A 17,053-nucleotide genomic window follows, 5' to 3' on the forward strand; every position below is an offset into this window, starting at 1 on the left:
GTTTCTATGTAACAGGCTCGAGAGGGGCTGAATGGGCCTCCTCCTGTTCCTGTGCAACAGGCTCGAGAGGGGCTGAATGGGCCTCCTCCTGTTCCTGTGTAACAGGCTCGAGAGGGGCTGAATGGGTCTCCTCCTGTTCCTGTTGTAACAGGCTCGAGAGGGGCTGAATGGGCCTCCTCCTGTTCCTGTGTAACAGGCTCGAGAGGGGCTGAATGGGCCTCCTCCTGTTCCTGTGTAACAGGCTCGAGAGAGAGAGAAAGGGGAGAGAGAGAGGGGCTGAATGGACCTCCTGCTGCTCCAAGTTCCTAAAAAGGAGTTCTAATTGCGACGGCAGATTAACTTCCAGCCTTCAGAGTCTGAGTCACTGGACTGGAGATGACGTCCATGATTTTTGTGTTAATAACTGGCAATGTCTTTGAGGGAAAACAGATGTTTTTTAAAAAAAAACATATTTGCTGATGGAAATCTGGGAATTGCAGCCTCCACAATCCAGCCAGTCACCTGCCTTTCGCAACTAGTGACATGCAGAGGCGTGAGGAGCTCTGTGGTCAACGGCACTCTGACGGGACCAGACATTCGAAAGGGCCCTCCGATTATTCGAGGGATAGACTGACCTTCCTGTGCCTCGCACTCTGAACTCTCCCTCCTTGATACTTCAACCAATCACACGGTATCCAGGCTCGGGCTGACAAGGGGCAAGTTTCATTCGCGGCAAGCAAGTGCCCTGCAATGACCGTCTCCTACAAGAGAGGATCTAACGACCGCCCCTTGACATTCACTGACGTTCCCATCGCTGAATCACCACACTCAACATCCTGGGGGTTACCATTGACCAGAAACTGAACTGGACCCAGCCGTATAAATTCTGTGGCTACCAGCGCAGGTCAGAGGCTGGGAATCCTGCGGAGAGTAACTCACCTCCTGACTCCCCCCAAAGCCTGTCCACCATCGACAAGGACACAAGTCAGGAGTGTGATGGACTCTCCCACTCGCCTGGATGAGCGCGGCTCCAACACTCGAGAAGCTCGACACCATCCAGGACAAAGCAGCCCCCCCCTCCCCCCCCCGCTCGATCGACACGCTAACCCCCACCTTCAACCCCCACTCCCCCCACCCCCCGACGCACCTCGGCAGCCGTGTGCACCGTCTACAAGATGCACGGCAAACCGCTCCACCGCCGGCCTAGCCCCTGAAGGTGCGGAGGATTCCGGGGTGGTCCACACCGCCCCTCGGCGCCGGGACCCTCCGCCCCGCCGGGTCGGGGATAATCCCGCCCCCTGTGTCGACTATCCTTACCATTCCCACCTCGCCCACTCTCCATCTCTGGCTCCCGTACTTGCCCGTTGTGTTGTCGCCCAGCCTGGCCTGACCCTTTCATCCTTTTGCTCCCTCCTGCTCTCCGCCCGATCACAGATCCTCCATCCACTGCTTCCCCAATTTCACTTCCGGAAAACACGTTCCCAGCATTCCTCCATTCTGAGGAGGCAACTGTCGAACTGAAGTGTTTCCCTCTCCACAGATGCTGCCTAACCTGCTGAGTATTCCCGATGTGTGTTTTTGAAGCTCCCTCAGCACTGACCCTCCGACAGTGCGGCGCTCCCTCAGCACTGACCCTCCGACAGTGCGGCGCTCCCCCCAGCACTGACCCTCCGACAGTGCGGCGCTCCCTCAGTACTGACCCTCCGACAGTGCGGCTCCCACAGCACTGACCCTCCGACAGTGCGGCGCTCCCTCAGCACTGACCCTCCGAAGGTGCGGCGCTCCCCCAGCACTGACCCTCCGACAGTGCGGCGATCCCTCAGCACTGACCCTCCGACAGTGCGGCGCTCCCTCAGCACTGACCCTCCGACAGTGCGGCGCTCCCCCAGCACTGACCCTCCGACAGTGCGGCGCTCCCTCAGTACTGACCCTCCGAGAGTGCGGCGTTCCCTCAGTACTGACCCTCCGACAGTGCGACGCTCCCTCAGCACTGACCCTCCGACAGTGCGGTGCTCCCTCAGCACTGACCCTCCGACAGTGCGGCGCTCCCTCAGTACTGACCCTCCGAGAGTGCGGCGTTCCCTCAGTACTGACCCTCCGACAGTGCGACGCTCCCTCAGCACTGACCCTCCGACAGTGCGGTGCTCCCTCAGCACTGACCCTCTGACAGTGCGGCGCTCCCTCAGCACTGACCCTCCGACAGTGCGGCGCTCCCCCAGCACTGACCCTCCGACAGTGCGGCGCTCCCCCAGCACTGACCCTCCGACAGTGCGGTGCTCCCTCAGCACTGACCCTCCCACAGTGCGGCGCTCCCTCAGCACTGACCCTCTGACAGTGCGGCGCTCCCTCAGCACTGACCTCTGACAGTGCGGCGCTCCCTCAGCACTGAACCTCCGACAGTGCGGTGCTCCCTCAGTCCTGACCCTCTGACAGTGCGGCGCTCCCTCAGCACTGACCCTCCGACAGTGCGGCGCTCCCTCAGCACTGACCCTCCCACAGTGCGGCGCTCCCTCAGCACTGACCCTCTGACAATGCGGCGCTCCCTCAGCACTGACCTCTGACAGTGCGGCGCTCCCTCAGCACTGACCCTTCGACAGTGCAGGGCTTCCTCTGGTATCGGGCCTATTGCCAGCCCAGGATTATGGAGTTGGGGACTCGTACCGGGGACATTTCTGACTCCGAGATGAGAGTGATATTCACTGGAGCGGCGGAGAAGCGAATTTCTGATCGCCGAGTGCTTTGAAGGTCATCAGAAAGCAAATTGAGTTGAAGCTATATCATTTGGTTAGCAGCTATGTTTAACCACTTACCTCGATGATGTGGTCTCGGCCATCTTTCCCATGGATCACTTCAACTGCGCAGATCTCAATCCCACCAAACATTTCTGAACACTCGTCTGCCCAAAGCTTATACCTGGCAACAGAGAGGGGAGATTCAGTGTCCGTCACCTCGACACATTGGCATCAATTAGGGTATCTACAATTGCAGCCATTACTTGTCCGTGTCCTAACGACCCGGTAACATTAGCCCTGTAACCCTACTACACAGGCCTGTGCCAGTATTATAGGCCCTGTAACACTACTACAGGCCCTGTGCCACTATTACAGGCCCTGTGCCACTATTACAGGCCCTGTGCCACTGTTACAGGCCCTGTGCCAGTATTACAGGCCCTGTAACCCTACTACAGGCCCTGTGCCACTATTACAGGCCCTGTGCCACTATTACAGGCCCTGTGCCACTATTACAGGCCCTGTGCCACTACTACAGGCCCTGTGCCAGTGTTACAGGCTCTGTGCCAGTATTACAGGCCCTGTGCCAGTATTACAGGCCCTGTAATCCTACTACAGGCCCTGTGCCACTATTACAGGCCCTGTGCCAGTATTACAGGCCCTGTGCCACAATTACAGGCCCTGTGCCAGTGTTACAGGCTCTGTGCCAGTATTACAGGCCCTGTGCCAGTATTACAGGCCCTGTGACACTATTATTAATTATAATAATAATAGCTTATTGTCACAAGCAGGCTTCAAGTAGGCTTAGGGGCTGGTTTAGCACACTGGGCTAAATAGCTGGCATTTAAAGCAGACCAAGGCAGGCCAGCAGCACGGTTCAATTCCCGTACCAGCCTCCCCGAACAGGCGCCGGAATGTGGCGACTAGGGGGTTTTCACAGTAACTTCATAGAAGCCTACTTGTGACAATAAGCGATTTGCATTTCATTTCATTTCAATGAAGTTACTGTGAAAAGCCCCTAGTCGCCACATTCTGGCGCCTGTTCGCAGGCCCTGTGCCAGTATTACAGGCCCTGTGCCAGTATTACAGGCCATGGGGCAGCACTGTAACTCAGTGGTTAGCACGGTTGCTTCACAGCTCCAGGGTCCCAGGTTCGATTCCCGGCTTGGGTCACTGTCTGTGCGGAGTCTGCACGTTCTCCCCTTGTGTGCGTGGGTTTCCTCCGGGTGCTCCGGTTTCCTCCCACAGTCCAAAGATGTGTAGGTTAGGTGGATTGGCCATGCTAAATTGCCCTTAGTGTCCAAAAAGGTTAGGTGGGGTTACGGGGATAGGGTGGAGGTGTGGGCTTAAGTGGGATGCCATTTCCAAGGGCCGGTGCAGACTTGAAGGGCCGAATGGCCTCCTTCTGCACTGTACATTCTATGATACTACAGGCCCTGTGCCATTACAAGCCAATAGCCACTTATACAGGCCCTGTGTCACTATTACAGGCCCTGTGTCACTATTACAGGCCCTGCACTACTATTACAAGCCTTGTGTCACTATTACAGGCCCTGTACTACTATTACAGGCCTTGTGCTACTATTACAGGCCTTGTGTCACTATTACAGGCCCTGTGCTACGATTACAGGCCTTGTGCTACTATTACAGGCCTTGTGTCACTATTACCGGCCTTGTGCTACTATTACAGGCCTTGTGTCACTATTACAGGCCTTGTGTCACTATTACAGGCCCTGTGCTACTATTACAGGCCTTGTGCTACTATTACAGGCCTTGTGTCACTATTACAGGCCCTGTGCTACTATTACAGGCCTTGTGCTACTATTACAGGCCTTGTGTCACTATTACAGGCCCTGTGCTACTATTACAGGCCTTGTGTCACTATTACAGGCCTTGTGTCACTATTACAGGCCCTGTGCTACTATTACAGGCCTTGTGCCTAATTAAAGATCTGGTGCCAGTATTACAGGTTGGTTAGGAGTGCGTTGTTTTTGCTGCAGCAGAGAAGACTGAGGGGTGACCTGATCGATTATGAGGGGCATGGACAGGGTGGAGAGGGAACAGCTGTTCCCCTTAGTTGAAGGGTCAGTTATGAGGGGGACACAAGTTCAAGGTGAGGGGCTGGGAGGTTCAGGGGGGATTTGAGGAAAAACGTCTTTACCCAGAGGGTGGTGAGGGTCTGGAACGCACGGCCTGGGAGGGCCGGGTTGCCTCACATCCTTTGAAAATTACCTGGATGAGCACTTAGCGCGTCACCACATTCAAGGCCATGGGCCGAGTGGAAAATCGGATTAGTTAGGCAGGTCAGGTGTCTTTCATGACGGTGCAGACTCGATGGGCTGAATGGTCTCTTCTGCACTGTGTTTTTCTGTGATCCTGTGACTACAAACCCTGTATCCTTACTGCAAGCCCTGTATTCCTGTTGCAGGCCTTGTGCCAGTATTACTGGCCCTGTATCTCTTTTACAGGAGCTGTATCCCTATGCTGTTACAGGCTCTGTTTCTCCACTACAGACCCTCTGCCACTATTACAGGCCCTGTACTTCTACTACAGGCCCTGTACTTCTACTACAGGCCCTGTACTTCTAATACAGGCCCTGTACTTCTAATACAGGCCCTGTACTTCTAATACAGGCCCTGTACTTCTAATACAGGCCCTGTACTTCTGCTAAGGCCCTGTACTTCTACTACAGGCCCTGTACTTCTACTACAGGCCCTGTACTTCTAATACAGGCCCTGTACTTCTACTACAGGCCCTGTACTTCTACTACAGGCCCTGTACCTCTAATACAGGCCCTGTACTTCTACTACAGGCCCTGTACTTCTACTACAGGCCCTGTACTTCTAATACAGGCCCTGTACTTCTAATACAGGCTCTGTACTTCTAATACAGGCCTTGCACTTCTACTACAGGCCCTGTACTTCTAATACAGGCCCTGTACTTCTAATACAGGCCTTGCACTTCTACTACAGGCCCTGTACTTCTAATACAGGCCCTGTACTTCTGCTACAGGCCCTGTACTTCTACTACAGGCCCAGTACTTCTACTACAGGCTCTGTACTTCTAATACAAGCCCTGTACTTCTACTACAGGCCCTGTACTTCTACTACAGGCCCTGTACCTCTAATACAGGCCCTGTACCTCTAATACAGGCCCTGTACCTCTGCTACAGGCCCTGTACTTCTACTACAGGCCTTGTACTTCTAATACAGGCCCTGTACTTCTACTACAGGCTCTGTACTTCGAATACAGGCCCTGTACTTCTGCTACAAGCCCTGTACTTCTACTACAGGCCCTGTACTTCTACTACAGGCCCTGTACCTCTAATACAGGCCTTGTACCTCTGCTACAGGCCCTGTACTTCTACTACAGGCCTTGTACTTCTACTACAGGCCCTGTACTTCTTCTACAAGCCCTGTACTTCTAATACAGGCCCTGTACTTCTAATACAGGCCCTGTACTTCTGCTACAAGCCCTGTACTTCTACTACAAGCCCTGTACTTCTACTACAGGCCCTGTACTTCTAACACAGGCTCTGTACTTCTAATACAGGCCTTGCACTTCTACTACAGGCCCTGTACTTCTACTACAGGCCCTGTACTTCTACTACAGGCCCTGTACCTCTACTACAGGCCCTGTACTTCTACTACAGGCCTTGTACTTCTACTACAGGCCCTGTACTTCTAATCCAGACCCTGTACTTCTTCTACAGGCCCTGTGACTCTAATACAGTTCTTGCGGCACTAATACAGACCCAGTATAGCTACTACAGGCCTGTGAGTTCTTACAGGGTGTGTTGATTGTACAGGCCTTGTAACAATCTTACAGGCCCTGTGCCACTATCACAGGCCCTATGCCACTGCTACAGGCCCTGTGCCATTATTACAGGCCCTGTGCAGCTATTACAGGCCATATGCCACTGTTAAAGACCCTGTTCCACTATTAAATACTCTGTGTGGCTATTACAGGCCCTGTGCAGTTATTATAGGCCTTGTACTTTTCTATACAAGGCCAGGACTCCTCTCTCAGGTCCTGTACTCCTATCTCAGGGCTCAATCCCTATCACAGGCCCTATATGCAAGAGCCTGGAAGACTCCATTCTAGAAAGATTAAACCCGTTCAAAATGTTCAAAACCTAGTAAGAGTCAGTGATACTGGTCCCAGGAAGGCAAAAAAAACTTGTTTGGTTTGGCCTTAAGGCTAATCTTCAGTTTCCCCTTTATTTCTGCTCCTACCTCAAGGCATGTAGGCTCTCCTATATCATGCCTGAATCCCTGTCACAGGCCCTGAGGTAGCAGAGCTGGGCCTCGGACTCTTGGCCCTGAGATAGCAGAACCAGGCCTCGGATAGGATTCCAGGCACTGTTGCTTCAGGACCTGGGCTCCTATCTCAGCGCCTGTATTCCAATCTCCAGGCCTGGTTTCAGGGGTTTGTTGTGAACTCCCGGCCCTGGATTCCTTACAGGCCTTGTTCTCTTATCTCAGGCCTCCTCTATTAGGGCCTGCACTACTATTTCCAGACCTTTACCCCGATCCAAAGATGTGCAAGTTAGGTGGATTGGCTGTGCTAAATTGCCCCTTAATGTCCAAAGTGTTAGGTGGGGTTACTGGGTTATGGGGAGAGGGCGGAGGTGTGGGCATGATTCTATGAATCACGCCCTGTTCTCTTATCTCAGAACCTGCTGGCCTATCCGAGGCCCGGTTCTGCTATCTCTGGGCCTGCAATCTTATTCGAGGCCAGTTCTGCTATCTCAGGGCCTGGAAAACTATCCGGAGTCTGGTTCTTCTATCTCAGGGCCTGGAAACCTATCCAAGGCCCGGTTCTGCTATCTCAGGGCCTGGAAACCTATCCGGGGCCTAGTTCTTCTATCTCAGGGCCTGGAAACCTATCCAAGGCCCGGTTCTGCTATCTCAGGGCCTGGAAACCTATCCGGGGCCTGGTTCTTCTATCTTAGGGCCTGCAATCCTATTCAAGGCCTGGTTCTGCTATCGCAGGGCCTGGAAACCTATCCGGGGCCTGGTTCTGCTATCACAGGGCCTGAAAACCTATCCGGGGCCTGGTTCTGCTATCTCAGGGCCTGGAAACCTATCCGGGGGCCTTGTTCTTCTATCTTAGGGCCTGCAATCCTATTCAAGGCCTGGTTCTGCTATCGCAGGGCCTGGAAACCTATCCGGGGCCTGGTTCTGCTATCACAGGGCCTGAAAACCTATCCGGGGCCTGGTTCTGCTATCTCAGGGCCTGGAAACCTATCCGGGGCCTGGTTCTGCTATCTCAGGGCCTGGAAACCTATCCAAGGCCCAGTTCTGCTATCTCAGGGCCTGGAAACCTATCCAAGTCCTGGTTCGTCTATCTCGGGGTCTGGAAACCTATCCAAGGCCCGGTTCTGCTATCTCAGGGCCAAGAGTCCGAGGCCCAGCTCTGCTACCTCAGGGCCTGGGCACTGAGGCTCTTCTACCTGGGGACTCTGCTACTATATGCAGGGCTGATCTTCATATCCCAAGGCCTCGGCTCCTGTCCGAGGCCTGTGCCGAGTTGTGCTCGCTCAGGCCTGTGTTCCAAGTGATCAAGAGTCTGCCTCCCCCCCCCCCCCCATCATTATGCTCACCTGTCCGTCATGGCAACTTGCTCCAACATGGCTGACCCCGTGTTGGCTTTCCAGTTCCCGGAGATTGACGTCCGCCTCGGGAACAGGAGCAAAACAACAGGTTAGGGTCATCACGTCGGGAACTCGGCTTCGACATTGACTTCTCAGCTTCCCGAGGGTGAAGACTGTGTACAACCCCCCTCCCCCCCATTCTCCCCCCCTCCCCCCCTTCTCCCCCCCCTCCCCCCTCTCCCCCCCTCCCCCCCCTCCCCCCTCCCCCCCCCCCAGCCTCCCCCCTCCCCCCTCCCCCCCCCCTCCAGCCTCCCCCCTCCCCCCCCCTCCAGCCTCCCCCTCCCCCCCCCTCCAGCCTCCCCCCCTCCCCCCCTCCCCCTCCAGCCTCCCCCTCCCCCCCTCCCCTCCCCCCTCCCCCCCTCCCCATCCCCCCCACCCCCCCCCCCACCCCCCCAGCCCCCTCCCTCCCCCCCTCCGACAGGGCGGCGCTCCCGCAGCACTGACCCTCCGACAGTGCGGCACTCCCCCAGCACTGACCCTCCGACAGTGCGGCGCTCCCTCAGCACTGACCCTCCGACAGTGCGGCGCTCCCTCAGCACTGACCCTCCGACAGTGCGGCACTCCCCCAGCACTGACCCTCCGACAGTGCGGCGCTCCCTCAGCACTGACCCTCCGACAGAGCGGCACTCCCTCAGCACTGACCCTCCGAAAGTGCTTAGATACGGAGTAAAGCTCCCTCGACACTGTCCCCATCAAACACTCCCAGGACAGGTACAGCACGGGGTTAGATACAGAGTAAAGCTCCCTCTACACAGTCCACATCAAACACTCCCAGGACAGGTATAGCACGGGGTTAGATACAGAGTAAAGCTCCCTCTACGCTGTCACCATCAAACACTCCCAGGACAGGTACAGCACGGGGTTAGATACAGAGTAAAGCTCCCTCTACACTGTCACCATCAAACATTCCCATGACAGGTACAGCACGGGGTTAGATACAGAGTAAAGCTCCCTCTACACTGTCACCATCAAACATTCCCATGACAGGTACATCACGGGGTTAGATTCAGAGTAAAGCTCCCTCTACACTGTCCCCCATCAAACACTCCCAGGACAGGTACAGCACAGGGTTAGATACAGAGTAAAGCTCCCTCTACACTGTCCCCATCAAACACTCCCAGGACAGGTACAGCACGGGGTTAGATACAGAGTAAAGCTCCCTCTCCACTGTCCCCATCAAACACTCCCAGGATAGATACAGCGCGGGGTTAGATACAGAGTAAAGCTCCCTCTACACTGTCCCCATCCAACACTCCCAGGACAGGTACAGCACGGGGTTAGATACAGAGTAAAGCTCCCTCTACACTGTCCCCATCAAACATTCCCATGACAGGTACATCACGGGGTTAGATACAGAGTAAAGCTCCCTCTACACTGTCCCCATCAAACACTCCCAAGACAGGTACAGCATGGGGTTAGATGCAGAGTAAAGCTCCCTCTACACTGTCCCCATCAAACACTCCCAGCACAGGTACAGTACTTAGCTGCCCTCTGACCCTGGGCTGCCCACTGACTTACATGTAGGCCTTGTAGTTGCTGCCAATCTTCTGGATGCGGAGGTCGTACTTGGCGTCAATAAAAGGTTCAGTGGTTGCGTAGGTCTTGGTGAGAGCCACCACACTGGCAATGTCCTGGAAACTATAATGGTGGTCCACCTTGACCTGTGAGCCAAGAAGAGAGCAGGTTGGGCAGTGGATCAAGAGTCGCGAGGCAGAGAAATTAAAGAACAAATCTGAATGTCATCCCTCACGACTAACACCTTCTCTCCCTCGTGGTACCAGAGTCCAGAGAGAGAGTAAGGTGTCAGTCACACGGCTGCACTATCGAGGGGTCAGTCAGTGACACAGTGACAGGGCCGCACTATCGAGGGGTCAGTCAGTCAGTGACACAGTGACAGGGCCGCACTATCGAGGGGTCAGTCAGTCAGTGACACAGTGACAGGGCCGCACTATCGAGGGGTCAGTCAGTAACACAGAGACAGGGCCGCACTATCGAGGTGTCAGTCAGTCAGCGACAGGGCCGCACTATCGAGGGGTCAGTCAGTGACACAGTGACAGGGCCGCACTATCGAGGGGTCAGTCAGTCAGTGACACAGTGACAGGGCCGCACTAACGAGGGGTCAGTCAGTGACACAGTGACAGGGCCGCACTATCGAGGGGTCAGTCAGTGACACAGTGACAGGGCCGCACTATCGAGGGGTCAGTCAGTCAGTGACACAGTGACTGGGCCGCACTATCGAGGGGTCAGTCAGTCAGTGACACAGTGATAGGGCCGCACTATCGAGGGGTCAGTCAGTAACACAGAGACAGGGCCGCACTATCGAGGGGTCAGTCAGTGACACAGTGACAGGGCCGCACTATCGAGGGCTCAGTCAGTCAGTGACACAGTGACAGGGCCGCACTATCGAGGGGTCAGTCAGTGACACAGTGACCGGGCCGCACTATCGAGGGGTCAGTCAGTCAGTGACACAGTGACAGGGCCGCACTATCGAGGGGTCAGTCAGTGACACAGTGACAGGGCCGCACTATCGAGGGGTCAGTCAGTCAGTGACACAGTGACAGGGCCGCACTATCGAGGGTCAGTCAGTCAGTGACACAGTGACAGGGCCGCACTATCGAGGGGGTCAGTCAGTGACACAGTGACAGGGCCGCACTATCGAGGGGTCAGTCAGTCAGTGACACAGTGACAGGGCCGCACTATCGCGGGGTCAGTGACACAGTGACAGGGCCGCACTATCGAGGGGTCAGTCAGTGACACAGTGACAGGTCCGCACTATCGAGGGGTCAGTCAGTGACACAGTGACAAGGCCGCACTATCGAGGGGTCAGTCAGTCAGTGACACAGTGACAGGGCCGCACTATCGAGGGGTCAGTCAGTGACACAGTGACAGGGCCGCACTATCGAGGGGTCAGTCAGTAACACAGTGACAGGGCCGCACTATCGAGGGGTCAGTCAGTCAGTAACACAGTGACAGGGCCGCACTATCGAGGGGTCAGTCAGTGACACAGTGACAGGGCCGCACTATCGAGGGGTCAGTCAGTGACACAGTGACAGGGCCGCACTATCGAGGGGTCAGTCAGTGACACAGTGACAGGGCCGCACTATCGAGGGGTCAGTCAGTCAGTGACACAGTGACAGGGCCGCACTATCGAGGGGTCAGTCAGTGACACAGTGACAGGGCCGCACTATCGAGGGGTCAGTCAGTAACACAGTGACAGGGCCGCACTATCGAGGGGTCAGTCAGTCAGTAACACAGTGACAGGGCCGCACTATCGAGGGTCAGTCAGTGACACAGTCACAGGGCCGCACTATCGAGGGGTCAGTCAGTGACACAGCGACAGGGCCGCACTATCGAGGGGTCAGTCAGTGACACAGTGATAGGGCCGCACTATCGAGGGGTCAGTCAGTGACACAGTGACAGTGCCGCACTATCGAGGGGTCAGTCAGTAACACAGTGACAGGGCCGCACTATCGAGGGGTCAGTCAGTCAGTAACACAGTGACAGGGCCGCACTATCGAGGGGTCAGTCAGTGACACAGTGACAGGGCCGCACTATCGAGGGGTCAGTCAGTGACACAGTGACAGGGCCGCACTATCGAGGGGTCAGTCAGTGACACAGTGACAGGGGCCGCACTATCGAGGGGTCAGTCAGTCAGTGACACAGTGACAGGGCCGCACTATCGAGGGGTCAGTCAGTGACACAGTGACAGGGCCGCACTATCGAGGGGTCAGTCAGTCTGTGACACAGTGACAGGGCCGCACTATCGAGGGGTCAGTCAGTCAGTGACAGGGTCACACTATCGAGGGGTAAGTCAGTCAGTGACAGGGCAGCACTATCGAGGGGTCAGTCAGTGACACAGTGACAGGGCCGCACTATCGAGGGGTCAGTCAGTCAGTGACAGGGTCACACTATCGAGGGGTCAGTCAGTCAGTGACAGGGCCGCACTATCGAGGGGTCAGTCAGTGACACAGTGACAGGGCCGCACTATCGAGGGGTCAGTCAGTGACACAATGACAGGGCCGCACTATCGAGGGGTCAGTCCGTCAGTGACACAGTGACAGGGCCGCACTATCGAGGGGTCAGTCAGTGATACAGTGACAGGGCCGCACTATCGAGGGGTCAGTCCGTCAGTGACACAGTGACAGGGCCGCACTATCGAGGGGTCAGTCAGTCAGTGACACAGTGACAGGGCCGCACTATCGAGGGGTCAGTCAGTGACACAGTGACAGGGCCGCACGATCGAGGAGTCAGTCAGTGACACAGTGACAGGGCCGCACTATCGAGGGTCAGTCAGTCAGTGACACAGTGACAGGGCCGCACTATCGAGGGGTCAGTCAGTGACACAGTGACAGGGCCGCACTATCGAGGGGTCAGTCAGTGACACAGTGACAGGGCCGCACTATCGAGGGGTCAGTTAGTGACACAGTGACAGGGCCGCACTATCGAGGGGTCAGTCAGTCAGTGACACAGTGACAGGGCCGCACTATCGAGGAGTCAGTCAGTAACACAGTGACAGGGCCGCACTATCGAGGGGTCAGTCAGTGACACAGTGACAGGGCCGCACTATCGAGGGGTCAGTCAGTGACACAGTGACAGGGCCGCACTATCGAGGGGTCAGTCAGTCAGTGACACAGTGACAGGGCCGCACTATCGAGGGTCAGTCAGTGACACAGTGACAGGGCCGCACTATCGAGGGGTCAGTCAGTGACACAGTGACAGGGCCGCACTATCGAGGGGGTCAGTCAGTGACACAGTGACAGGGCCGCACTATCGAGGGGTCAGTCAGTGACACAGTGACAGGGCCGCACTATCGAGGGGTCAGTCAGTGACACAGTGACAGGGCCGCACTATCGAGGGGTCAGTCAGTCAGTGACAGGGCCGCACTATCGAGGGGTCAGTCAGTGACACAGTGACAGGGCCGCACTATCGAGGGGTCAGTCAGTGACACAGTGACAGGGCCGCACTATCGAGGGGTCAGTGACACAGTGACAGGGCCGCACTATCGAGGGGTCAGTCAGTGACACAGTGACAGGGCCGCACTATCGAGGGGTCAGTCAGTGACACAGTGACAGGGCCGCACTATCGAGGGGTCAGTCAGTGACACAGTGACAGGGCCGCACTATCGAGGGGTCAGTCAGTGACACAGTGACAGGGCCGCACTATCGAGGGGTCAGTGACACAGTGACAGGGCCGCACTATCGAGGGGTCAGTCAGTCAGTGACACAGTGACAGGGGCGCACTATCGAGGGGTCAGTCAGTGACACAGTGACAGGGCCGCACTATCGAGGGGTCAGTCAGTGACACAGTGACAGGGCCGCACTATCGAGGGGTCAGTCAGTGACAGTGACAGGGCCGCACTATCGAGGGGTCAGTCAGTGACACAGTGACAGGGCCGCACTATCGAGGGGTCAGTCAGTCAGTGACACAGTGACAGGGCCGCACTATCGAGGGGTCAGTCAGTGACACAGTGACAGGGCCGCACTATCGAGGGTCAGTCAGTGACACAGTGACAGGGCTGCACTATCGAGGGGTCAGTAACACAGTGACACAGTGACAGGGCCGCACTATCGAGGGGTCAGTCAGTCAGTGACACAGTGACAGGGCCGCACTATCGAGGGGTCAGCCAGTCAGTGACACAGTGACAGGGCCGCACTATCGAGGGGTCAGTCAGTGACACAGTGACAGGGCCGCACTATCGAGGGTCAGTCAGTGACACAGTGACAGGGCCGCACTATCGAGGGGTCAGTCAGTCAGTGACACAGAGACAGGGCCGCACTATCGAGGGGTCAGTCAGTCAGTGACACAGAGACAGGGCCGCACTATCGAGGGGTCAGTCAGTCAGTGACACAGTGACTGGGCCGCACTATCGAGGGGTCAGTCAGTCAGTGACACAGTGACTGGGCCGCACTATCGAGGGGTCAGTCAGTCAGTGACACAGAGACAGGGCCGCACTATCGAGGGGTCAGTCAGTCAGTGACACAGTGACAGGGCCGCACTATCGAGGGGTCAGTCAGTGACACAGTGACAGGGCCGCACTATCGAGGGGTCAGTCAGTGACACAGTGACAGGGCCGCACTATCGAGGGGTCAGTCAGTGACACAGTGACAGGGCCGCACTATCGAGGGGTCAGTCAGTGACACAGTGACAGGGCCGCACTATCGAGGGGTCAGTCAGTGACACAGTGACAGGGCCGCACTATCGAGGGGTCAGTCAGTGACACAGTGACAGGGCCGCACTATCGAGGGGTCAGTCAGTCAGTGACACAGTGACAGGGCCGCACTATCGAGGGGTCAGTCAGGGACACAGTGACAGGGCCGCACTATCGAGGGGTCAGTCAGTCAGTGACACAGTGACAGGGCCGCACTATCGAGGGGTCAGTCAGTCAGTGACACAGTGACAGGGCCGCACTATCGAGGGTCAGTCAGTCAGTGACACAGTGACAGGGCCGCACTATCGAGGGGTCAGTCAGTGACACAGTGACAGGGCCGCACTATCGAGGGGTCAGTCAGTCAGTGACACAGTGACAGGGCCGCACTATCGAGGGTCAGTCAGTCAGTGACACAGTGACAGGGCCGCACTATCGAGGGGGTCAGTCAGTGACACAGTGACAGGGCCGCACTATCGAGGGGTCAGTCAGTCAGTGACACAGTGACAGGGCCGCACTATCGCGGGGTCAGTGACACAGTGACAGGGCCGCACTATCGAGGGGTCAGTCAGTGACACAGTGACAGGTCCGCACTATCGAGGGGTCAGTCAGTGACACAGTGACAAGGCCGCACTATCGAGGGGTCAGTCAGTCAGTGACACAGTGACAGGGCCGCACTATCGAGGGGTCAGTCAGTGACACAGTGACAGGGCCGCACTATCGAGGGGTCAGTCAGTAACACAGTGACAGGGCCGCACTATCGAGGGGTCAGTCAGTCAGTAACACAGTGACAGGGCCGCACTATCGAGGGGTCAGTCAGTGACACAGTGACAGGGCCGCACTATCGAGGGGTCAGTCAGTGACACAGTGACAGGGCCGCACTATCGAGGGGTCAGTCAGTGACACAGTGACAGGGCCGCACTATCGAGGGGTCAGTCAGTGACACAGTGACAGGGCCGCACTATCGAGGGGTCAGTCAGTCAGTGACACAGTGACAGGGCCGCACTATCGAGGGGTCAGTCAGTGACACAGTGACAGGGCCGCACTATCGAGGGGTCAGTCAGTAACACAGTGACAGGGCCGCACTATCGAGGGGTCAGTCAGTCAGTAACACAGTGACAGGGCCGCACTATCGAGGGTCAGTCAGTGACACAGTCACAGGGCCGCACTATCGAGGGGTCAGTCAGTGACACAGCGACAGGGCTGCACTATCGAGGGGTCAGTCAGTGACACAGTGATAGGGCCGCACTATCGAGGGGTCAGTCAGTGACACAGTGACAGTGCCGCACTATCGAGGGGTCAGTCAGTAACACAGTGACAGGGCCGCACTATCGAGGGGTCAGTCAGTCAGTAACACAGTGACAGGGCCGCACTATCGAGGGGTCAGTCAGTGACACAGTGACAGGGCCGCACTATCGAGGGGTCAGTCAGTGACACAGTGACAGGGCCGCACTATCGAGGGGTCAGTCAGTGACACAGTGACAGGGCCGCACTATCGAGGGGTCAGTCAGTCAGTGACACAGTGACAGGGCCGCACTATCGAGGGGTCAGTCAGTGACACAGTGACAGGGCCGCACTATCGAGGGGTCAGTCAGTCTGTGACACAGTGACAGGGCCGCACTATCGAGGGGTCAGTCAGTCAGTGACAGGGTCACACTATCGAGGGGTAAGTCAGTCAGTGACAGGGCAGCACTATCGACGGGTCAGTCAGTGACACAGTGACAGGGCCGCACTATCGAGGGGTCAGTCAGTCAGTGACAGGGTCACACTATCGAGGGGTCAGTTAGTCAGTGACAGGGCCGCACTATCGAGGGGTCAGTCAGTGACACAGTGACAGGGCCGCACTATCGAGGGGTCAGTCAGTGACACAATGACAGGGCCGCACTATCGAGGGGTCAGTCCGTCAGTGACACAGTGACAGGGCCGCACTATCGAGGGGTCAGTCAGTGATACAGTGACAGGGCCGCACTATCGAGGGGTCAGTCCGTCAGTGACACAGTGACAGGGCCGCACTATCGAGGGGTCAGTCAGTCAGTGACACAGTGACAGGGCCGCACTATCGAGGGGTCAGTCAGTGACACAGTGACAGGGCCGCACGATCGAGGAGTCAGTCAGTGACACAGTGACAGGGCCGCACTATCGAGGGTCAGTCAGTCAGTGACACAGTGACAGGGCCGCACTATCGAGGGGTCAGTCAGTGACACAGTGACAGGGCCGCACTATCGAGGAGTCAGTCAGTAACACAGTGACAGGGCCGCACTATCGAGGGGTCAGTCAGTGACACAGTGACAGGGCCGCACTATCGAGGGGTCAGTCAGTGACACAGTGACAGGGCCGCACTATCGAGGGGTCAGTCAGTCAGTGACACAGTGACAGGGCCGCACTATCGAGGGATCAGTCAGTGACACAGTGACAGGGCCGCACTATCGAGGGTCAGTCAGTGACACAGTGACAGGGCCGCACTATCGAGGGGTCAGTCAGTGACACAGTGACAGGGCCGCACTATCGAGGGGTCAGTCAGTGACACAGTGACAGGGCCGCACT

At 56.7% G+C, this 17,053-nt stretch overlaps 1 protein-coding gene across 1 annotated transcript in view; it reads right to left on the reverse strand.

Annotated features, from left to right (window-relative positions):
* Positions 1 to 335: 335 nt before the first annotated feature.
* LOC140399438 (synapsin-1-like) overlaps positions 336 to 17,053 on the reverse strand; it is a 39,469-nt gene continuing 22,751 nt past the window's right edge. The window contains exons 2-5 of the mRNA XM_072489016.1: positions 9,883 to 10,025; positions 8,314 to 8,388; positions 2,790 to 2,892; positions 336 to 413 (exon numbers count right to left, since the gene is read on the reverse strand). Coding sequence (XP_072345117.1) covers positions 336 to 413; positions 2,790 to 2,892; positions 8,314 to 8,388; positions 9,883 to 10,025 — 399 coding nt within the window. The remainder of the gene's footprint in view (positions 414 to 2,789; positions 2,893 to 8,313; positions 8,389 to 9,882; positions 10,026 to 17,053) is intronic.

This window comes from Scyliorhinus torazame, chromosome 22 (assembly GCF_047496885.1).
Source record: "Scyliorhinus torazame isolate Kashiwa2021f chromosome 22, sScyTor2.1, whole genome shotgun sequence".
Taxonomy (NCBI): Eukaryota; Metazoa; Chordata; class Chondrichthyes; order Carcharhiniformes; family Scyliorhinidae; genus Scyliorhinus; species Scyliorhinus torazame.